The sequence below is a fragment of the Loxodonta africana genome, chromosome 1 (assembly GCF_030014295.1).
Source record: "Loxodonta africana isolate mLoxAfr1 chromosome 1, mLoxAfr1.hap2, whole genome shotgun sequence".
Classification (NCBI taxonomy): Eukaryota; Metazoa; Chordata; class Mammalia; order Proboscidea; family Elephantidae; genus Loxodonta; species Loxodonta africana.
The window spans coordinates 48,076,671-48,099,867 of NC_087342.1; the positions used below are offsets into that span (position 1 = coordinate 48,076,671).

At 41.3% G+C, this 23,197-nt stretch overlaps 1 protein-coding gene across 1 annotated transcript in view; it reads left to right on the plus strand.

Annotated features, from left to right (window-relative positions):
- DSP (desmoplakin) overlaps window positions 1-23,197 on the plus strand; it is a 43,460-nt gene that overhangs the window by 12,383 nt on the left and 7,880 nt on the right. Inside the window, exons 3-22 of the mRNA XM_003417867.3 lie at window positions 1,551-1,699; window positions 2,584-2,758; window positions 6,497-6,625; window positions 7,584-7,634; window positions 8,892-9,053; window positions 9,581-9,685; window positions 10,446-10,541; window positions 11,081-11,206; window positions 11,831-11,983; window positions 12,832-12,986; window positions 14,112-14,238; window positions 15,314-15,515; window positions 16,018-16,244; window positions 17,401-17,567; window positions 18,009-18,147; window positions 18,705-18,898; window positions 20,145-20,307; window positions 20,801-20,884; window positions 21,308-21,415; window positions 22,687-22,785. Coding sequence (XP_003417915.2) covers window positions 1,551-1,699; window positions 2,584-2,758; window positions 6,497-6,625; window positions 7,584-7,634; window positions 8,892-9,053; window positions 9,581-9,685; window positions 10,446-10,541; window positions 11,081-11,206; window positions 11,831-11,983; window positions 12,832-12,986; window positions 14,112-14,238; window positions 15,314-15,515; window positions 16,018-16,244; window positions 17,401-17,567; window positions 18,009-18,147; window positions 18,705-18,898; window positions 20,145-20,307; window positions 20,801-20,884; window positions 21,308-21,415; window positions 22,687-22,785 — 2,811 coding nt within the window. The remainder of the gene's footprint in view (window positions 1-1,550; window positions 1,700-2,583; window positions 2,759-6,496; window positions 6,626-7,583; window positions 7,635-8,891; window positions 9,054-9,580; window positions 9,686-10,445; window positions 10,542-11,080; window positions 11,207-11,830; window positions 11,984-12,831; window positions 12,987-14,111; window positions 14,239-15,313; window positions 15,516-16,017; window positions 16,245-17,400; window positions 17,568-18,008; window positions 18,148-18,704; window positions 18,899-20,144; window positions 20,308-20,800; window positions 20,885-21,307; window positions 21,416-22,686; window positions 22,786-23,197) is intronic.

The following is a 23,197-nucleotide window of genomic DNA, read 5'->3' on the forward strand; positions in this document are numbered from 1 at the left end:
TTTTTTTTCAGGAAGGATGACCATAAAGTGGGAACCACTGCATTTGAGAAACATTAAAATGTGGGAAAATATGAATTTGAAAATTGAGGTAATATTTATGTAGGACCTCATGGTGTTTCCTGAGGTAGCTGAGCTATCTTAGGATCTCATCAAATCAGACTTTGAACTGCAGCATTCACATTTGCTCCGAGTTTGCTAAAAAACGGACGAGAAAGTGGTGGGGCCGTTGCCACCTCTCCTGTTACTCCCCTGAATTGTTTCTTTTCAGCAAGGGAATGGAGCCCTAGGGTGATGTTAATGTAGGGTTAAACCTGCAGTCTGAATCTCCTCCAAGCACCTCTGTGAAATGCCATCTATGACTGAAGCAGGCACTTTAACTGAGTGAATTTATGGGCTGTGTTTGAAGACGTTTTAATGTTTCAGTTTCCTAATTTTACGTATTGTGTGGGTTCTGGTTCCAACTCCTTTCGTCCGGTTAACAAACAAACAAACAAATAAACTTGACTTTAGTCCATGTAAAGAGATAGCTGAGGCTCCACAAACTAGCTCAGGTCCAGTTCTGGTTGGTTGAACTATCTGATTTGAAGCATACTCCTTTAAATGTCCATCATGGTGCCATGACTTCTTTACAGAACGCTGCGTTGGAGGCCCCAGGGTCTTCATAGTGGACCTTCACGCCCAGCCCTGAACATGAGTTGGAGTGGCTGTGGATACGTTTTACACGTGGTTCTAGAAATTTTCATGGTATCGTGTACTCAGTTTGTTTTTACTATACATGTTGAAGCGCAGCAAAAACATGATAGGGAAATGGCACCATATTTGCTGACATTTCTGTTTAGAGACATGAGGTTCATTTGCCTAAAGCAGAATGGAAGCAGTAAATGGAAAATTCTAGGGAGAGCTCAGAGGTGGCCGCGGAGCAGCAGTCTTTTGCATATGAACAGAATAAATAAACCTTTTTATTTTGAAATAATTATAGAGTTACAAGAAGTTGCAAAAATAGTCCAGAGAGGCCCCACGTACACATCACCTGGCTTTACCCCATGGTGACCTCTAACATATCTGTAGCATAGCATAAAAGCCAGGAAATTAATTGGCGCAGTACAATGAACTAGATGGAAACTCTTAAATTTTTTAAAGAACTCAAAAGTTATATTCCCGTAAGATGCAGTAAAAGCTGTTTTGTTTGTTAAAGACCGTATTTGGCATCATGGCCTAAATGCTGCAGCATTCTCACCGAAGTGAAATTCCCTTAAAATTAAGATGGGAGCTATATGTCAATGTGAATGCCCAGCACTAATTGAAGCATAGAAAAGATTAGCATTCTGTAAGTATGCTTTTGATAGCTTGGTGAAAATGTAAAATACAGTCCACAAGTTCCTGGTTCATGAATCTTTCTGTATTTACTTCCTTATCTCAAATTAATAATTTTCACTTGGAAATTTTTCACCATTAGAACAGGGAAATTTATAATACTTTTTTATGTTTGCAGTGGAACTTTGCTTTCCAGTATCCTATTTGATTTCCTTCATGTGAGTTCTTTCTTTTAGGAACTGAAATATGGAGATGGAATACAGCTTGCTCGGAGCAGAGAACTGGATGAGTGCTTTGCCCAGGCCAATGATCAGATGGAAATCACTGACAGCTTGATCAGAGAGATGCGGCAGATGGGCCAGCCCTGCGAGGCTTATCAGAAAAGGTATAGCTGATAGGTGTGAGTGCAGGCGGACCGCGCAGGGAAGAGCGTAGCATGCCCAGTTATAGTCCAGTCCCGGGACTCAAGTCCACCTTAGAAGGAAGCACAAATATTCTTAAGGAAAGGCCTGCTTACTTGGTATTTTGCAACTTTATGTATCTCTGATATAAATTGACCAAAATCATCACCTTCGAATTTTGTGAGACCACAAAGCTGCCCTGAAAAGAGTTAAACAGACCTGCCCAAAAGGGGAGTGAACATTTGAAAGTACTTCCTTTGATGAGCTGAGTTTGTTCTGTGCCTCTATGTAGAGGACAGTAAAGCCCCATGATACAGTGTTTGACTTAAGTGTCTAATATCAAGCCCAGCTTAGTTTAATGGATACAAAAATGAGGCCCTTTCACTTGGGAACACAAGAGTTTAAACCAAGGATATGTGGTCTGATTTTGCTGTTATGGTGCCCAGGGCACTAGGAAGAAGTCCCAGGATAAAACTCATGAGAAAGAGAAAGGTGCTACCAGGTTAAAACCAATAACCAAACCTGTTGCTGTCAAGTTGATTCCTACTCATAGTGACCCTATAGGACAGAGTAGAGCTGCCCCATAGAGTTTCCAAGGAGCGCCTGGTAGATTCGAACTGCTGACTTTAACCACTATGCCACCAGGGTTTCCGCTATCAGGCAAAGGCAATTAAACTTTCTGTGATATTTCAAGCTTTGAGCATCATTGTAAGGTTTATTTTTTTGTATGTCATCAAGATTCTTACGTCACGTAATAAAAAGTCTTCAGGGTAACTTAAAGGAGACCCAGAAAAGGGAACCTTTGCCCAGAACACGTTTTCATATGAGGTTTTGCTACAAAGGTGTAATTGTGTTTCTTCCCTTTCAGACTGCTTCAGCTTCAGGAGCAAATGCGTGCCCTTTACAAAGCCATCAGTGCCCCAAGGGTCCGAAGGGCCAGCTCCAAGGGTGGTGGAGGATACACTTGTCAGAGCGGCTCCGGGTGGGACGAATTCACCAAGCGCCTCACCAGCGAGTGTCTGGGGTGGATGAGACAGCAAAGGGTAAGCAGCCCTGGGTGGTTCTCAAACACCCCAAGCTCGTGTGGGCCAGGTGTACAGAACGTGGCAGGCCAGGTTAGCAGCAACAACATGCTGTTTTCAAAATGTTCCTCGTTTATAATTTGAAAATGAACTACTAATTGAAATAAGTGAACTTAAGTGGTTTCTGCACATACTTCAGATGTCATACTACGATATATGGTGCTTTGCATCACAAACCCGGGCATTGTACAACTTGACTTTCTACAGTTCGTGGTATGGAAAATGAAACGTTATAAAGACATTCTCGGGTTACTCAGATGTCCCTGGGTGGTGCAGATGGTTAATGTGCTCAACTGCTAACCAAGGTTTGAGTCTACCCAGAGGCTCCTCGGAAGAAAGACCCAGTGATCTACATCCAAAACAATCAGCACTGAAAACCCTGTGAGCACAGTTCTGCTCATGGGGCTGCCATGAGTCACGGCTGGCTCGATGGCAGCTGGATGTGCTCAGATGGCTTTAGAGCAAAGAAGTCAGAGTATCAGTTTTTCAGGCTCAGAGGTATCTGTCAGAAATAATGCAGCTTATATCCATCGCAGCCTTTACTCACGTGGTAGGTACCTGCCTTCTGTTTGTCCAGAAGTGGGGTCTTGTTAGTCCCCACGCACATTCACTTGGTTTCACCATTAATCAGGCTTATTTTTATGTGTGTCTCAGGGAATCCACCTCATTGCCTTCTAGTCATACTTGATCATACGTTTAACAGATACAGTTTTAGTAAGTTTTGAACATCTGGCTCTCCTTGTTCACAGCAGGAAAATCTGTTATGGGAATTCATTGTTCTGCTGGAGGTATACCTGACCTCCTCAGTGTTGCTAAGAGACACTTTTTAAAAAAAAAAAAAGAACATTGTGGAGGTTTATTTAGAACGTACCAAGTTTGAGGAGCTGGAAGCACAATAAAACTGGATATTCTAGTTTGGGCTCGCTGGCCGGCTACCCTGTATTTTTGAAGTGTCTGTTGCCTGGCTGTGCAACCATGACGTCACTGGTGAGGAAGTGAAGTAAAACAATGGCCACAGAAGTATGTGCCAGCCCTTTCCCTGGAACTAGAGCCTACAGCGTATTTCTGAATCCTAATTGTTGTTTTGTTGTTTTATGTAGTAATTAGACATTATAGTGAACAGGTGGCAGTTGAAATATGCCCTAATCACGTAGATAGATTATCCTTTATACTGAATACCTGTTCCTCATGACCTGTCACTTGAGAGGGTAGATAACTTAGAATGATAAGCTGTGGCGAGATCATTTGTTAGGTGATGCGGTTGTTGTTGTAAGAAAGCTCAGCTTTACTGGTGATTGTTGGACCCATTCAGCAGTGGCTCTGAAGTTTCTCAGCCATTTGAAAATTCCTATATGTGTTCTTTTCTAGGTGGTGAGGGCCTATGTGACTGGTCATTCACTGATGTGGTTAACATTTTCTCCCATTTATTATAAAGACTATCTAAAACAAGTATGGAGTCCTTGGGTGGTGCAAATAGTTAACACACTCCTCTGCTAAGTGAAAGGTTGAAGATTCGAGTCCACTCAGAGACACCTTGGAGGAACCGAAAAAGAAAACCAAACTTGTTGCCATCAGGTTGATTCCGACTCATGGTGACCCTATAGGACAGAGTCGAAAGGCCTGGCAACTTACTACTGAAAAATCAGCCATCGAAAACCCTACAGATCAGAGTTCTACTCTGACACACATGAGGTCACCATGAGTTGGAATGGACTCCATGGGAACTGGAAAATGCTATTACAGAAGGTGGGGTTTATAGAAAAGTCAGTTGTAATTCCAGAAACCTCAATACAAACCTAGTTTTTGAATAAAACGAGACACACACACCCAAAGTGCCACATTTCTCTCCAGAGCAACATGTGAGTAATTGCCATGTGAGAGCTGTGATGAAATCTCGCTTGGTTAGGAGTGGGAGAGCGAGGTACTCTGGTTACTGTGGAATGAAGCTTTCAAAGGAAGACCTACAGAGCTGCTAGGGTTTGAACTGCATCTTAACCATTAGGGGAAACATCCTTTGAACCAAATTAGCTGTGAGCGTCCTATCCCCTAATTTCTTCTGTAGTCAGTAATGAACAGTTACAGAAAATGACAGCCCGTAATTCCTCATTTTCTGTGTTCATGTTGGTTGTAGCTTTGTTAGCATACTTTGTAGCAAAGGCTCAACATGTTTACATTTCAGAGAATGGTGTTATCAGATGGACCCAGTTTTATGTCCTGGTGTAGCAGCGTTTTTTAACAGATAAAATTGATGAGAATCAGAACTTTCCAGCTCAGACAGCCCCAGGGTTTCAAAGGTACTAAAAGCTGTTTTATCACCAACTGCTGGTTTGCTCTAGGATTTTCCCTGGGCTTTTCCTCTCACCCCATCCTCCTCCGAGCCTAGCCTGCATTCTACTTTTCACTCCCAGGAGGCTGAGCCACAACGCCCAGCTGATCAAGAAGGCCAACTCCCCAGTAGCACAACCAACAGCAGGCACATAGCTCCTTTGCTAGGGTTTTGTTTAGTTTCCTTGATTTGTGTTCCTACTGGTGGAAGGGTCAGATACTATCTACTGGGCTGATAATGAGGGGTGTGAGCTGGAGCCCTTCCTCACAGGGGCTTCCCTAGGGCACTGGCCTGGCTGTTTCTGGGCTTTCATTAAAGCAGAGATAAGCACAGGAGAGAAGGGTCAAAGTCCCCGGTGACTTCTCTTGTTGTCTGACCCTGAAGTGGCTCCCCCTTCTGAAGGTGTGCCAAGTCTACTGGAACATGGCTGTGGCTCAGAACAATGTGTATTATGTTCTTGTTGCAAGCCACACTGGAATGCTTGCCCTTGGCATGTCCGAGAGATGATACAGGTGCCTTGGAAATTTATATGAAAGAAAGGTAAAATTATCAACCTGCCGTGATATAGAATTTGTGGAATAATGTGTTTGATTCCTATTATGTGGTTTTCTTGAATTTGAAGTGGTGGACACTCAAATAATAAATTTAGTCTGATTAAAAAAAAACTAACATAACCTACAATGTTGATATTGCTTAGAGTAATTGAAATTAAGACACTGAGTACGTATAGTAACTTCTTTTTGAAATGGACTGTAGAGATTTTTGTATGTCTCACAGCACGGTAGCAACTGATAACAATACTGTCTTCTGAAAAGAGGGAATAATAAATGCTGGGTTTTAAAGAATCAACAATTATATTAATCAAAACAATTTGAGAAATAAACAATGAAAAGCTAGCTATTTTGCTTGGGAAACAGTGCGTGATTGAACTTAATGAACTATTTTTGATGTGTATTTTTAAATGCCTTGAGTAAAGAAACCTCCATTGTTTTTATAATATCGTTATATATTACGTAACGCACGTACGAATATCTGCTCACACGTGCATGTGCACACCTAGATTTTTTTTTCTTCAGAGGACTTAACTCCAGATTTCAAGGATGCAATTTCAAAATTACCTACTCAGCCCACCTTGGGCTGGGGTTAACAAGGCCAGGAAAGTATTTGGCAACCCCCAATGGCTATCTGGGAATCCTGAACGTCTTAACAATATTTTGGCTTCAAAAATACTGAATATTTTTGTCTGTAGTTCGATCAGAATCAGAGCTATGCCTGTTCTTTGGTGCCTGGACCCCCCGAGGCAGTAGATATGGTGAGCCAGGTGCAAAGGAGCAGAGCTCTGAGGGTGTTTTCCCCTCCTCCCCGCCCTGCAGGCCGAGATGGACATGGTGACCTGGGGCGTGGACCTGGCTTCCGTGGAGCAGCATATCAACAGCCACAGGGCCATTCATAATGCCATCGGTGACTATCGCTGGCAGCTGGACAAAGTCAAAGCTGACCTGGTAAATAAAACAGTTCATTTTAGAGCCTTTCTAAAGCATTTTAAAGGGTAGGGTAACTACTGTCTATTCCAGGCATCTTTGTCTGAAACACTTGTCTATTGTTTTTTTCCCAAGAGACTGGAAATTTTTTAAAACCCCATGTCACAGTGGGGATGTGGAATGGGATGGACCCACTATTAACCGTCTGACAGAAGGCTCAGGGCATGCAAGGACATGCTGTCCTTAAAGCCCAGTCTGTAAATAAAGGCTGTGGCGTGGTAGTTCTGCCCGTGCGGAAAAAAAGCAGGGCATCTCCACAAATAGGGAGTAGTCTGATCTGGATTGTTTGGTCTCCCTACAATTTTTTGGTTAGTTTTTTCCCCTTGTACTTCAAATCACTAACTTTTTTCACTTAGACCAAAGCTGCTCACCCTCAGTTCTCCTTCCAGCTTTTTTGGCCTTATGTCTCTTATACCCTGGGTGCACAGTTTGTGCTCGCCTCCTAACTTAAAGGTTGGCAGTTTGAGCCTATCCACCTGCATGGCAGAAGAAAGGCCTGGCGATCTACTCCATAAAGATTACAGCCAAGAAAACCCTCCTGGGCAGTTCTACTCTGTGACACGTGGGATTGCCGTGAGTCAGAATTGGCCCGATGACAACGGTTTTTTTTTTTTTTTTAAGTACCCAGCCAACTTGTTCCCTTATTTCTTTAAGATTTAGGGAATCCTAAATCGTATTTTTAAACTTTTTTATTTTGTCCTATGGGAACCTTTAAGTGGGACAGTTACTAGGCCTTTACACTGTGGAGGTGGCTCTACCAGCCAATAGGGGTTCATCTTCAAACCACCTGGGAAACGATCCCTGCAGTAAAAGATTCCATAGGTTAAGTACTGCACTGTACTGAGGAGAGCCCAGGATGTTCTTTGTGCATAAATCCACCAGGGAATGAAATAATTACTCACTTTTTGTCTTCTTCTAGCGTGAGAAAGCTGCCATCTACCAGCTGGAGGAAGAGTATGAAAATCTGCTGGTAAGTCAGCTTATCTCTGAAGTGCACACAGTCTCTGTTCATGTTCCGTTCTATCAGTTCCACAAATGCTAAGTGGCTGCTGCCCAGTGTTATACCTGGCCATGCTGGTAGGACCCTTGGGTGCTCCTACATGCTAAGTTCACTTTTACTGCTAGGTTTTCTTCGAGTGTCGCATAGATGGGCTTGTTAAATCCTTTCAGTTAAATGTAACTTTTCCACTTGTGAGTTGCAGACTTTTTATGATGTGCAAGCAAAAATAAGACTTGTTTTCCTCCACTAGAGGTTTACCAAACTGTCCTCACCATATGACAACGGACTCCAGATCAAGTACTTGGTGCATAAGAAGAATAGATCTTTCCATTCTTGTATCTATTTGTGTATCCATGACTTCACTCTCAATATTCCCTTACTGGCAATGGTATTTTTTAAATACTGGGCCTAAGAGTGACACAACACTTTTCCTTAGTTAGGGTTGGGGCGTGACTGATGGCATCTTGAATTTTTGGAGAGGGAAAGGGCAGGAAAAACATGATGTATCTTTTTTTTTAATTAAAAATTTTTTCATTATTTTTTCTTATGCTAACAATGTATATAGCACAACATTTGCCAATTCAGCTGTTTTTACATGTGCAATTCGCTGACATTGATGACATCAATCACGCCCTGCAACATCGCCTAGATCCATAGCCAAATTTTTTACCACTGTTAACAGACGGAAACCCTGGTGGTGTGGTGGTTAAGAGCTATGGCTGCTAACCAAAAAGCCGTTACTTGGAATCCACCACCTGCTCCTTGGAAACTCTATGGAGCAGTTCTACTCTGTCCTATAGGGTCACTATGAGTCAGAATCAACAGAAAGCAATGAGTTGTTAACAGATATTCGGTGCATCCTAAACAGTGATTCCCCTCTTCTCCTGCCCCTGGTAGCTACTAATAAACTTCGGTATCTATGCATTTGCCTATTCTAGTTGATTTACCTCTTTAAGAATCCATTTTCCCTTTGTAGTCTAAAATTAAATTACAGCCCTTCTGGAGTAGGCTGTTTCTTTGCATCTGCAAGTGCTGTCTTGTTCATCGCACTGCCTGGATCAGCCCTCTTCATGTACCAGGCAGTGGTGAACTTGTGAGGTTAATGTCCTCCCTGTTCTTGTAATTTGCATGTAAAAGGGACTAATGTGATTTAGCAGTGAAGTTTGTAGAGAGTACTATTCACCTGCATGTTGTTATTCAAATACTGCCTTTGGATGTTCCTTGCAGAAAGCATCCTTTGAGAGAATGGACCACCTGCGACAGCTGCAGAGCATCATCCAAGCCACTTCCCGGGAGATCATGTGGATCAACGACTGCGAGGAGGAGGAGCTGCTGTATGACTGGAGCGATAGGAACACCAACATTGCTCAGAAGCAGGAGGCCTTCTCCGTGAGCTCGCCACCCACCCCCCCCATAGCTGTAGATTCTTGTTGAGACCACTAAACAGTCAGCTGTTTGTCATTCAGCCTTGGTTGGAATGGTCGTTCGTTTCTGGGAGCTTTTCAGTGGCTTAAGGGGGACAGTACATGGCTTAGTATCCCAGAAGGCAGTAGTTGGTTTAGGTATGGTAGAGTTTGTTCAGCCAGATAACCCAGAGTGTGTGTAGCACTGCAGTATGGTGGATAAAAACCTGAAACTAGAAAATCTCAGTATTAATGGCAGCTATGTCACTCTATCTGTGTGATCTTGGACAAGCCATTTCACTGGTCTGGCCTCAATTATGTATTAGAGGATCTCAAAACATCCTTTCCAGCATTAAAAATTCTGTGTTTCTTAAGGAAAAATTATATGATTCTTTGGTATTTCTCATTTCTAAAATGCAGTTTTGTATTTGACTTCCTTTAAATACTGTGAAATTGCTAGAAAGTGAATGGCAACTTGCTCTAAAGGATTTGTTTCTGGTCTTTCATTCACAGATACGGATGAGTCAACTGGAAGTTAAGGAAAAAGAGCTCAATAAGCTCAAACAAGAAAGTGACCAACTTGTGCTCAATCAGCATCCAGCTTCAGACAAAATTGAGGTAGGCTTCATGAGATTTATGTTTTTTATTAGGAAAAAAAAAAAGGAAGCTTTTCACAAAGTAAGACCATACAAGTGAATGAGTTTTATCCATCAGAAAGCCATGCCAACTTTATTTTATATTTTGGGATCAACACCCTAGACCAGGGGTTGGCAAACTTTTCCTGGAAAGGACCAGAAAATAAATATTTTAAACTAGTGGGCCATTCAGTCTCTGTCATAACTACTTAACTCTTCCATTGTAGCATGAAAACAGCCATAGACAATATGTAAATGAACGATCATGGCTGTGTCCCAGTGAAACTTTATTTACAAATATAGACAGTGGGCCACATTTGGCCCTTAGGCTGTAGTTTGCCGACCTCTGCCCTTTACTGCCATCTGTGGGCTGTTCTCAAGGCTGACATTAGCTGGCAGCACTGGTATGGCCATGTAGGTTGTTTAAGAAAAATCAACGATTTAAGTGTCACTGCCTCAAGCCCCTTATCCAGCATCCTGGATGCCTTGAGCCTCCCCACGATCTTGCATCTCTACAGGAACAAGGCTTGGTACAGGTCTTCACCACTCTCCCCAGTGTCTGTTCTGACTGGTCAGTGGCTCTGCCATTCAAGTATGTAAATATTTTGACTGGTACTCCTAATGGTATCTGTTTTTAAAGCTAATTTTAAAATTTAGTTTCTACCATACCAAGATTTTCCAGTTGGCAGTGGGCTTTATACTGCTGAGTGGTGGTGACAACTGACCACAGTGTCTTATTTCAGGCATATATGGATACTCTTCAGACCCAGTGGAGCTGGATTCTTCAGATCACCAAATGTATTGATGTTCATCTCAAAGAAAATGCTGCCTACTTTCAGGTATTTACACTTAGAAGTAATTTTCATTGTCTTTTAGGACTTAATACCTTAGATTTTGTGTGTGTTTTAAAAAACACAATCTTCAAAATATCACATAAGCAATGGTTATTGGTTTTCAGTTCAGAGGAGTATAGATTTGTAACCTGGTCACCAGTCACCAGGATAAGTTAATACATTTTCTTCTGTAAGATTTTCTTTTAGCCACCTATCAGATAGACCTTTAGAGGATTATTTTCTTTCAAATAGAAATACTAGAAGATATTGTTTATTGAGGTCCCTGAATGGCACAAATGGTTTGTACTGAACTATGAACCTAAAGTTTGGCAGTTTGAACCCACCTAGCAGCCTTGGAAGAAAGGCCTGGTGATGTGCTTCTATAAAGGTGACAGCCAAGAAAACCTTACAGAGCAGCTCTACTCTGTGACACATGGGATTGCTCTGAGACGGAATCAACTCGATGGCAATGGGTTTGGTTTTTTTGGTTTTATTGTTTACTGAGTTGCTTTTTACTTACATGGAATCACTCTCATCCTCGCTAGTTTTTTGAAGAGGCCCAGTCGACCGAGGCCTATCTGAAGGGCCTGCAGGACTCCATCAGGAAGAAGTACCCCTGTGACAAGAACATGCCTCTGCAGCGCCTGCTGGACCAGATCAAGGAGTTGGAGGTAACTGGGACCCCGAGCCCACTGCTGGGGAAATGGCATGCCCACGCTCAACGCGGTTCACTGCTGTTTTCTACTACGGAACACAGCTTAAGCGTGCACTTTGTCTCCTGGTGGTTTTTCTTGGCGTGAATTTCTTTACATGCTCAACTACTGCTGAAAATTACTTTTGCTTCATAGTGTCTGGGTGAATTGCTTAGAGTTTTTATCAAAACAAAAATAGAAAGGACCCTGATGGCTTAACGTAAAAATTTCTTCAGAAAAGCATACTTCAAGTTTTATCAAGGGAGTTCTTTCACACAGGGGTACTCTTTCCAGCCTATTTAATTCATGGCCAGATAGCTTCTTGAGAGGTAGGTGTGTTTTGAAAGGTTCCTGTGTTCCCCGACGATGAATTTGTGGCTCTTTGTAGCTAATGTAACTATAGTGATGAATCCACCAGGCGCTCCTTGGAAACTCTATGGGGCAGATCTACTAGGTCCTGTAGGGTCTCTATGAGTCAGAATCGACTTGACGACAGTGGGTTTTTTGGTGGTATCATAGGAATTCTATTAATGCGATTTGAAGAGCTTACCTAAAATCCACAGGGAATCTATTTTAAACTACAATTTTAATTTGTAATTGCAGAAAGAACGAGAGAAAATCCTCGAATACAAGCGTCAGGTGCAGAATTTGGTAAACAAATCCAAGAAGATTGTCCAGCTGAAACCGCGTAACCCAGACTATAGAAGCAATAAGCCCATTATTCTCAGGGCTCTTTGTGACTACAAACAAGACCAGGTGTGCACTCGGTTACTCAGAATGATACAAAAGTGTTCCCTTTCTTAGCATATAGATTATTGGCAATCAAAGAGCCAAATTAGTCTAAGTGTCAATGAGCACCACAGTAAACATTTTTTTCTTTAATGTAATGAACAAATGCTACGGCTTCATTATCATACGGTAGTTGTCAGTAGTTAAGACAATAGCATTTCTTTAAAAATGTTTTAATTATTTTTTAAGGCTTAATACTTCCTTTCTCTTATACGTGATATTTGTGTTTTTATTCTTTTTATAGAGCTTAGTACTTTTTTCTTTTAACATATAAGACTGACTTATCTGTGATCCCTCTTATCTTTAAATTTCTGCCATAAAAGGAAAGTGGAGCCATTATGCTGTATTTAAAGTGAATGTTGCAAAGTTTGTGTGGTAATTTGAGCATATCTTTTCAAGTTTTTTTTTTTTTTTTTTTAAGAGCAAAGCAATCAGACAAGTGAGCCCAGATAATAAAATCTAATGTGTAAAACATGAACTCATGAAATAGAAAAACTATGGGGTGAGTTTTTGCTTTACCAGAGGATTTCTGACCTTCCTAATGGATTCCTCAAGCTACCTTTGAAAAGTTACATCATCTAATTCACTTTAAACATAGCTCACTTGATGCACATCTTTTAGACTTCCATGAATTAAAGAAAGGTAGACGAGCATTGTTGGGTTGTGTAAAGATCAGCGTCATTTGAGAAAAAATATAATTAAAAGATAAAAACTCAAACAGTTTGCACATTTGGATCTCTGCTTCTGTCTTTGAGAAAAAAGGTAAAAATGTGTACTTATGAGTAAAGCCAACCCGTGTGCTGCTTGCCTTGCAGAAAATTGTGCGCAAAGGGGATGAGTGCATCCTGAAGGACAACAATGAGCGCAGCAAGTGGTACGTGACAGGCCCAGGCGGCGTCGACATGCTGGTTCCTTCTGTCAGTCTGATTATTCCACCTCCAAACCCATTGGCTGTTGGCCTTTCTGGCAAGTAAGTGGTTAAAGTTGCTAATAGCTATGACATGAACACGAGTGAAGAGAAAAAGGGCCAATGCTTATGTAAGAAACTTAGACAAACTCTTCCTTATTATATTCACTGTCAAACCAAGGTCAGAGGTCACCAAGGAAGACATGACTCCTACTCAAACACAGATTGGAATAATGCTTTACTTACATAGAGAAGAGACAGAGCAAGGTCAGCTTCCATAGTGGGCCTCAGTGCCCCATGGCCACTGGGTCTCATGTGCTGGGCTTGTGGTCTGCACACTTCCTTTTGTGCCTCAGATGAATGACCCCGTACCCTCCCCACAGATAGAGCAGTGGCGCTGGCCAGGTAACATGTGATACACAAAGATAAACAGAAAAGAAGTACTAAGCAGACCCTTCCTGTTAAGGAAAAAGCAGAAACTAGGATGGAGGGAGAGGCTCAGTTCCCAGCCTCCAGCAACAGGGGATGTTCCAGGCCCAAGGCTCTGATTAAGTGGTCCAGGTGTGGGTCACAAGGCTATGTGACAGACTGCCCTCCCAATATTCACCTCCCTAAAAACGAACCTTAGAACAGTCACCTTACTTTGTCTTGCAATTTTGTGTTAAAGATATTATAATTATTACTGGAGGATAAAAAAATGTTTGACTATATCAAAGGGCAGGAATGAATAATATTTTGTCACTTCCAAAGTATTGTTTTGACATTCTTAGCAATGACATGAATGAACCGTTCAACCATATGCAGGTGTAGAGAGAATAGCATAATGAACCTCATTATCAAGCTCCAGCCATCATCAGAGTCCCCATGACAGGTTTCTCCCCACCTCCTACACAGTGTTAGACCACTGCCAGTTAAAAAGCTGCTGGCAAACAAAACCGCCACCATGAAAAAGCGTACTGAACAGCTTAACTGAAACGATTTGAATTGTCTGCGCTAACGTAGTTAATGGAGAATGTGCTTTGGCAGAGTCAGCAAATCCATTGGAAAGTTGAATGTTTCAGAAGTTGTACCTGTGACTGTTAGTTATTGCTTTAGGTTTTTGTGTGGTTGTGTAAGCGTGTCCAGGTTCCCTGTTTGGGATAAAGTGTGAAAGCCTGGCTCTAGTAACCTTTCCTTTTGTGCCTCTAGGATTGAGCAGTACTACGAAGCCATCTTGGCTCTGTGGAACCAGCTCTACATCAACATGAAGAGCCTGGTGTCCTGGCACTACTGCATGATTGACATCGAGAAAATCAGGGCCATGACCATCGCCAAGGTATGTCCTTCTGACGGCCAGGCTGCTGGGAGGGAGGTGCTAGCTTCTCCCTGCAGTGCCCGTTTCTACCAGGCAGTCCCTTTCATCAGTAAGTCATCATGGCCTTCCTTAGAGGTTCTGCTCCATCCAGTGTAGAATGGAGGAATTAACACATGGTCGGTGACGAGACAAGTAGAAGTATTAATTAAAGTGACCTGACAAGTTGAAAGTATCCGTGGAAAAGGAACGTGGCCCTGCAGTATTCTGGATGTAATGGAAAGTTAGGATGTAAAGTATTAATTGGGTAGCGCAAAAGTAAATGATGAGATGGAATTCTTGAAATCAGCGGTTTTGAAATTGTCATCTGAAGAATCTTAGATGTGGGGGTGCTTCAGGGTGACAAGGATGGAAGTGAAGGAGAGGCACAGAATGAGAAGATTTTAGGGTTCCCCCACCCCCTTTTTCTCTTCTTCAGTCAGAGCAGCTTTGCTGTGATCTGCTTTACATTTGGGGCTTCTGAGTAATATTTTATTTGAAGAGTTCTGTAGGAAAATAAAATTGACAACCTACTGCTGTGGTTCTTAGCACCTACTATAAAAAGAAAAAAATTTCTAAACCCTCAAAGACTTTTTTAATTGTGGTAAATATATAGGTAACAAAACGTTTGTCATTTCAATGATCTTCACATGTACAATTCAGTGACATTATGTTCATCATGTTTTCAACCATCACACTTAACCATTCCTGAATTTTTCCACCACCCTTAACAGAAGTTCAGTGTCCCCTACCTCAAAGACTTTTATATCTTATTGGACACATCCCAAATACTGCCTCAAGCCCCATTCTAGAAGTTTGGGGCATTCTTCAACGGACTCCTCTTGGCATCATTGTGGGGCCCATTGCCGTGGAGTCAATTCCGACTCATAGTGACCCTAACGGACAGAGTAGAACTGCCCCATAGGGTTTCCAAAGAGCGGTTGGTGGATTCGAACTGCCAACCTTTTGGTTAGCAGCCATAGCTTTTAACCACTACGCTACCAGGGTTTCCCACTGTGGGGCAGTCAATCACAAATACCATTTGCTGGTTTATTTTCAGCTGAAAACGATGCGCCAGGAAGATTATACAAAGACAATCTCTGATCTTGAGTTCCATTATCAAGAGTTCATCAAAAATAGCCAAGGCTCGGAGATGTTTGGGGATGATGACAAGCGGAAAATCCAATCTCAGTTCACTGATGCTCAGAAGCATTACCAGACCCTGGTCATACAGCTGCCTGGCCATCCCCAGCACCAAACAGGTGGGCTTGTGGCAACTTTCTCTTTGTACCAACCATATTTGCAGTTTTTTTTTTTTCCTGTAAAGTATTTTTAGAACTATTTCTTTGAAAGAAATACATTGAAAGTAATTTATGTACTGAATTTTCAGAGTGAAATCAAATGAAGTGGGCATATTCCTGTATCGTTGTAAATACCTGTATAACACGCTTGCCAGTGTAACATTTTCATGGGTACAATTTAATGGCATCAATTACCTCAACCATGTTGTGCAACCATTGCCAATATCTGTTGCCAAACTTTCCATCACCATAAACAGAAACTCCATGACTCCCCCTTTCCCCTCCCTTTGGTCTCTATCCATTTGCCTCTTCCAGGTGTTTCATATGCATGAGATCATACAATATTGGTCCTTTGGTGATTGACTTACTTGAAGTGGGCATATTTTGTATGCAGTGTGAATGTTTTTTGAGGCCTTCTGGCCATGAATTCTCTGACTTTTGTGGTCCTGACATGTTTTTACAGTCACAACAACTGAAATCACTCATGTTGGTACCTGCCAAGATGTCAATCATAATAAAGTGATTGAAACCAACAGAGAGAATGACAAGCAGGAGGCGTGGTTACTGATCGAGCTTCAGAAGGTCCGCAGGCAGATAGAACTCTGTGAGGGCCGAATGACCCTGAAAAACATCCTTTTGGCTGACCAAGGCTCTGCACACCACATCACAGTGAAAATAAACGAGCTGAAGGTAGGTAACGATGGATGTTTTGCCAGATTCCAGGTATATGTGTATTTATTTGTGAACTAATTCAAAACTCCCTGGTATAAATACTTATAGGCAAGAAATTAATTTTTAAGGACACAGGTGTCTGGCAGGATTTCCTTTTTTCTTTCATGTACTTCTAAATTTGTGGAAGCTTACCATACTGGATTAAACCACCTTTGCTGTTGGTTTGTGGGTCGGTGAATCAAGCTATAGTGTTTTTCCTTCGTATGAGACAGTACTGTGTTGATTTCAAAGAGTTCCCACAAACATTAATTTGTCTTCTGCCTGAAACAGTCTATGAAATGAATAGACAGGAAACTGACATAGCAAGATTTGATGGGGTAAGATCCCAAAGCCTTCGAAGAGCTGTGACTACAGGCCAAGCGTTTCACCTCCTAACTCAGGGGTCTTTTCTGCTCCACCGAACCTGGGCATGGCCTTGGAATGCCCAAGGTGTACGTGCTATAGGAAAGGCCACACTTAGACTGTGGCTGAGAAGGCCTCCCTGAAGAAGGAAATGAAAGGGCAACTCTGTCTCTCTCTTGAATTCTTTACATTAACTGGACTTTTTTTTGTTAATTGTGGTAAAGCATACACATAACATTTGCCATTTTAACCACTTTTAAGTGTGCATTTCAGTGGCATTAGTTACATTCACGACTATCACCACTGCCTGTTTCCAACATTTTTTCATTACCCCAAACAGAAATTTGTACCCCTTAAGCAATAACTCCCCATCCTCTCCTTCCCCAGCCCCAGGTAACTACTCACCTCCTTTTCTATGCATTTGTCCTTGCAATCTAGAAAGTTCCTGTAAGTAGGGTCATTTAAGATTTGTTCTTTCGTGTTTGGCTTATTTTACTGAGCATGTTTTCAAGGTTCATCCATGTCAGCACTTGATTTTTCTTGATGGCTAAATACTATTCCATTGTATGGATATACAACACTGTGTTTATCCACTCATCTGTTGATGGACACTTGGGTTGTTTCCGCCTTTTGGCTATCGTGAATTGTGCTGCAGTGAAATTAGAGTACAATCATCTGAGTCCCTGATTTCAATACTGGGCTTTTTAAGGGCAAAGTGGCTATAAAGAATCACACAGAATAAATCAGAGGCGCTTTCCTTCTTTTCTGGCAGAGTGTGCAGAACGATTCACAAGCAATTGCCGAAGTTCTCAACCAGCTTAAAGATATGCTCGCTAACTTCAGAGGTTCTGAAAAATATTGCTATTTACAGAATGAGGTATTTGGACTGTTTCAGAAACTGGAAAATATCAACGGTGTTACTGATGGCTACTTAAATAGGTAAACACAACTAATGCTAATCTCAGATACTCTGCTTTTCTTAAACTACCTTTTCTCAGATTTAATTGGATTTATATACTTGGCTGGCTGGAGCCCTCGGCTTAGTTTCTGTTCTTACTAGATGCTTACTTACATGATTCTGTAGTTTTGAGAGGGTGCCCTCTAGCCTAGGGTATTAATCCCACTGTCCGAAATCTAATGTGTCTTAGAAGTAAGTTAAACTCTCAGGGCCCAAACTTTGAATTCTTAAGTGAATGTGAAATGATGGTTTGAATCATGATGGAGAAGAAAAAAAATAAAATTACCACTCCTTTAGCTTATAAAATAGACAAAATAATTTTTTATGTGCTTTGATACTGTTCTCTTCGTAAATTGTGCCAAGAGCTGCTGTTTGCATCTGTTACCAGCAATTTCATTTGCCTCCTTTTTCTCCTCCTCCAGCTTATGCGCTGTGAGAGCGCTCCTCCAGGCTCTCCTCCAGACAGAAGACATGCTGAAGGTCTACGAAGCCAGGCTCACGGAAGAAGAAACAGTCAGCCTGGATCTGGATAAAGTGGAAGCCTACCGCTGTGGACTCAAGGTAACTGGAAAGGTTACTACCAGTGTCCCAGTTTACAGGAAATAATGTAGGACTCAATTCCCAGCTATAAAGCCTGCTGGGACTTCATGAGTCCAGAGGATTACTGGATTTTAGTGACCACACACGGTCGATATCAGTAGTTCTTTCTAGGATGCTGTTTTCCAGAGCAGGAACTATGTGAGAAAGTCGTTTGTGGTGAGATTCATGTGGAGAAGGCTGAGTTATACACAGTTAAATCAGTTTTCATACTATGGCACTTCACAGAACCTTTAATATGTTAATATACATTGTACTTATTCAAGAATGCAGTATGATATATAGCACTTCTGAAATTTACATGCGGAGTCCCTTTGAAACAGGGTAGCATGGGGAACTATATTAGTGGAACAAATATTGAGAAATGCAATCAGTAAACATATTTTCCTGGATTGATTGTTATCACCTAAAAATACAAATATTCCAAGAGTTTTACAAACTTTTTTTTTCTCTTGGTGTCTTACAGCGTAGCATAAGGTGAGAGAAGAGATTACTTTGTACTCATTCAGTTTCTCTTGCAGAAAATAAAAAATGACCTGAACTTGAAGAAGTCCCTGCTGGCCACCATGAAGACAGAGCTGCAGAAGGCCCAGCAGATCCACTCCCAGACTTCCCAGCAGTACCCACTGTATGACTTGGATCTTGGGAAGTTTAGCGATAAAGTCACACAGCTGACCGATCGCTGGCAGAGAATAGATAAACAGATAGACTACAGGTGAGTCAGTCTCCTCCCATATTTTCTTCTCATTTGGTTGTTCCCAAGCTATTGGTACTTGAAGTGGTGACTGTAAAAAGTAGTGGTTTTATATTGTGTGTATAAGTAAGTCATAATAGGTTAATGTGCTCACCTGGTAACCTGAAGGTTGGCAGTTTGAGGCCACCCGGAGGCGCCTAAGAAGAAGGGCCTGGCAGTCTGCTTCTGAAAAATCAGCCTTTGAAAACCCAATGGAGCTCAGTTCTACCCTGACACTTGTGGGGCTGCCATGAGTTGGAGGCAACTCAGTACTGGTAGGCATAATAGATGCTCCTTTCAGGGACTGCATGTAACCAGCTTTGTTTGATGTGGAGAGAGAGTACCTCATACTACCCATGTCTGAACCAGCACGTGCCAGGGGCCATCCAGGTTCTTAGAGAAATAGTGGAAGCCATTTAGCATGCATTTTGTGCCCTGTTAACTCTTGTTGTGACTGCCTGAAGGAGGAGATGCTTTGAGTGAGTGTTGTCAAAAGCTTAGGAAAATTAAATCCTATAACAAAGAAATGGCCTCACAGCAAATAAGGATTTTAAAACATCTTCTGAATTGCCTTGCCTGTAGTGCACTTTACTAACAGTGCTTTAAAAAAAAAAAAAAAAACTGTATTGAAATACAATTCTCATGCCATAAAATTTACCCATTTAAAGTGTACAATTCAGTAGTTTTTACTGTATCTACAGAGTTGTGAACCCATCACCACGACGTATCTTACAACATTTTCATCACCCGAAAAGAAACTCTGTACCCGTTAACAGTGACTCCCTGTTACTCCTCGCCCCCCAGTTTTGGGCAACCCACTAATCTACTTTCTGTCTGTAGATTTGCCTGTTTGGGACATTCCACGTAAACGGAATCATACTATATGGTCTTTTGCGTCTGCCTTCTTTCACTTAGAATAATGTTTACCATGTTGTAGCATGTATCTGTTCTTTTTTTTCCTTTTTTATTGCTGAATAATATTCCATTATACAGAAATATCACATTTTGTATTGTCCTTTCGTCAGCTGATGGACCCTTGGGTTGCTTCCATTGTTTGTCTATCATGAGAAATGCTGCTATGAACATTTGTGGACAAGATCTCGTGTGGACACATGTTTTCAGTTCTACCTGGGGATGGAATTGCTGGGTCCTATGTGAACTCCGTGCTAGTATGTTTTGAGGAACAATAGCAGTGCGTTTATAATTTTATTATGTCGGTTTTCCCCAGATTATGGGACCTGGAGAAACAAATCAAGCAACTGAGGAATTATCGTGATAATTATCAGGCTTTCTGCAAGTGGCTCTATGATGCCAAACGTCGCCAGGATTCCTTAGAATCCATGAAATTTGGTGATTCCAACACGGTCATGAGATTTTTGAATGAGCAGAAGGTACAAGCTACCTTGTCATTCTATAGCAGTTTTGGGAATAATTGGGTGTAAACTGTGTTTTCCTCTGGTTTTCACAGCCTAGGTTGGAAATAATAATTATTTAATGCTATTAGCCTATTTTGTGAATGCTTAAAGAATGCTGAGAGGAAAAACAATTGAGATATTTACAAGGAAGCGCATTTATGACTGTAGAATAATGCAGTGTTATTCCTCTCATGCTATTGTAAGCGTCTTTATAAATTGAGATGGTAGGACCGGAACACAGTGCTGACTAGAAGGTAAACTCTTAGATGGAGAACAAGAAGTTGAAGGTCTTCTTTATCTTTTCTGAATGAAAAAAATGCTTATCTTCAAAGATGTAACTGTAAAAATATGAGGTCAGTGCATGGATTAACAAACCTTAGAACAGAACAAATGACAGTGGTTGAAGAGTGAAATAACACTGAAGATATTCACATACTTTAACATTTGTTAATATTTCATTTCTGCACAGAACTTGCACAACGAAATATGTGGCAAACGAGACAAATCAGAAGAAGTACAGAAAATTGCTGAACTTTGTGCAAATTCAATTAAGGTATGCTGGTTACGCAAAGAATTCTCGTTCAGCAAGAATATTATTAGTTGTGTTACTTACTGATTAAAGGTTATGAACTTCTTGAGGATGTTGATTATGGCTTTTACTTATTTTTTCCTGAACAAGCCATAAAAAGCTTCTCCATTAACTTGCATTCGTTACAAATTGGCAGTATCCGAGGGAATGGATGGTCTTTATTCTTTCAACTGGTTGTATATGCAAAAATACTCAATTAGCATATAAAGGTGTACTGCTTGGTGTTGAGAATGTAGTATTGGCTGCTTGGACCCTCCCAGTACACGATAGCCTTGGTCTTGGTCATTAGAGACACAGCTTGCTGATTTAAAAGTGTGAAGTTGTAGCTGTCAATGACTCCTTTTAAGTCCATTAAGAATGTTTTTCTTAAACTTTATTACTTACCAGGATTATGAGCTCCAGCTTGCATCGTACACCTCAGGATTGGAAACGCTACTGAACATACCTATCAAGAGAACTATGATACAGTCCCCTTCAGGGGTGATTCTGCAAGAGGTATATATGTGTTTATATATGTCTTTACATATCTTTTAAAATCTGCCTTTGCTTCTGCCTTTTCTTTTTCCCTGTCTTCCCTGAAATTCATTCCTTGTTGTAGGATATTGCTCTAACTGTACCAATTGTGCACAGCAAAGAGCATGGCGGGGAGATCCCACCTTCATTGCTAACTGTGTTATAAGGATCACTTGGAAATGGATCCAGTCCTCACCTTCCCACTTCTCCATCTTTGTCTCCAGCCACTCCAAGTGGTACTTTCTCTCATCACCAGCTACTTGGGGCTGGGCCAGGGGATATCAGCTACAAGCATGATTCCCTCCACATCAGACTAGCCAGCCCCTTCTCTCTCCCATTCCTAGCTGCATGGGGGGCTGGTTCAGAGGATGCAAGTTAAAAGGACACAGACCTTCAGACTGCCAAATAGGCAGATGATGCTAGCCCCTGCACACTCTCACCCTGTGGGTTCAGTGTTTCCCCAGAATGGCTCACAGAGTTCATGGAAAGTATACCATACCAATTTATTATAACCAGAAATGATACCAATGACGAGACACATAGGGTAAGACACCTAAAGTGAGGTTGGGGAAGGACCCCAGTATAGAGCTTCCTTGCCCGCAGGTGATACACTCTGGTCCATTCCAACCCAGAAGATCCACTGAGCCCCCATCTTCAGAGCCTTTATTGGCCTCACCATAGGGCCATAACCAATTACATCATGACTCCTTAGGCATCAGGCCCCCAGGTAGTCTGGCTTTCAGGAGCCCAGGACAAAAGGCCACACTGCCTTCTGCACCTCACAGAGACTCATTCAGAAAAGTTTAATAGCAGGTTATGCCCTCCCACCCCCAGCATGAGTCATTGATACACGGCACATTTTAGGAGCTCTTCAGTGGAAGTCTGAAGCTGTCATTGATATGTTAGAGGGTTTGCAGAAATCAGGCTTAAATTTCTGGGTTAGTGGGGGAGACATCTAAAAAATGAAAAATGTATAATAAGTTTCTAAAAGACAACTTCTTCCCAAAGATGTCAGAGAACATTACATCTCAGGTGGTGCAGGGGAAGCAGTCCGGAGCCATGAGGGTGGAATGCAATGCCTTTAGCCCTTCGTTTAGTTGTCCTTTCCCTTTTGGAACTAGCACACATAAAGGAAGGGAATTCACTCTTTAAATTATAATTTCAGTATTTTATTATTTTGGAAAATAAGGGTAGTCAACTTGCATAGAATTTTTTTTTAATCTAATGTTTTTTTCCTTCTTCTTTTCTCCAAGGCTGCAGACATTCATGCTCGATACATAGAACTACTTACAAGGTCTGGAGATTATTACAGATTCTTAAGTGAGATGCTGAAAAGCTTGGAAGATTTGAAGGTAAATTATTACTTTGTTTCCTTGCAGCATCAGAAAACAGAATAGAAGTTTATTATCACTCTCTTATTGTAACGTGGATTTGTACATACACTGGTAAAACTATTTTCTCTAAACATTTAATAATAATACAGTTCGTGGGTTAAGCCTGGGATTGGTCCCATGTTCTAGTACACTGTTCTAAATGGACTTCTGCAATACTTGCAAAATTGCAGCTACTTTTTCTTGCCACAAAACAGTAATTTTGTTTAATATTTGATCAAGGAATTTGCTTTAATTCTTTGTGTTAAAACAAGGATAAGAACATCCCGGAATAGTTGGATTTGGCTATTTAATATAGAGTGGTTATTTAATTTACTCCTCTTTTCTAATACTTTTGAGTTTATATGGAAACTCACTTTATACCTTGAAATAA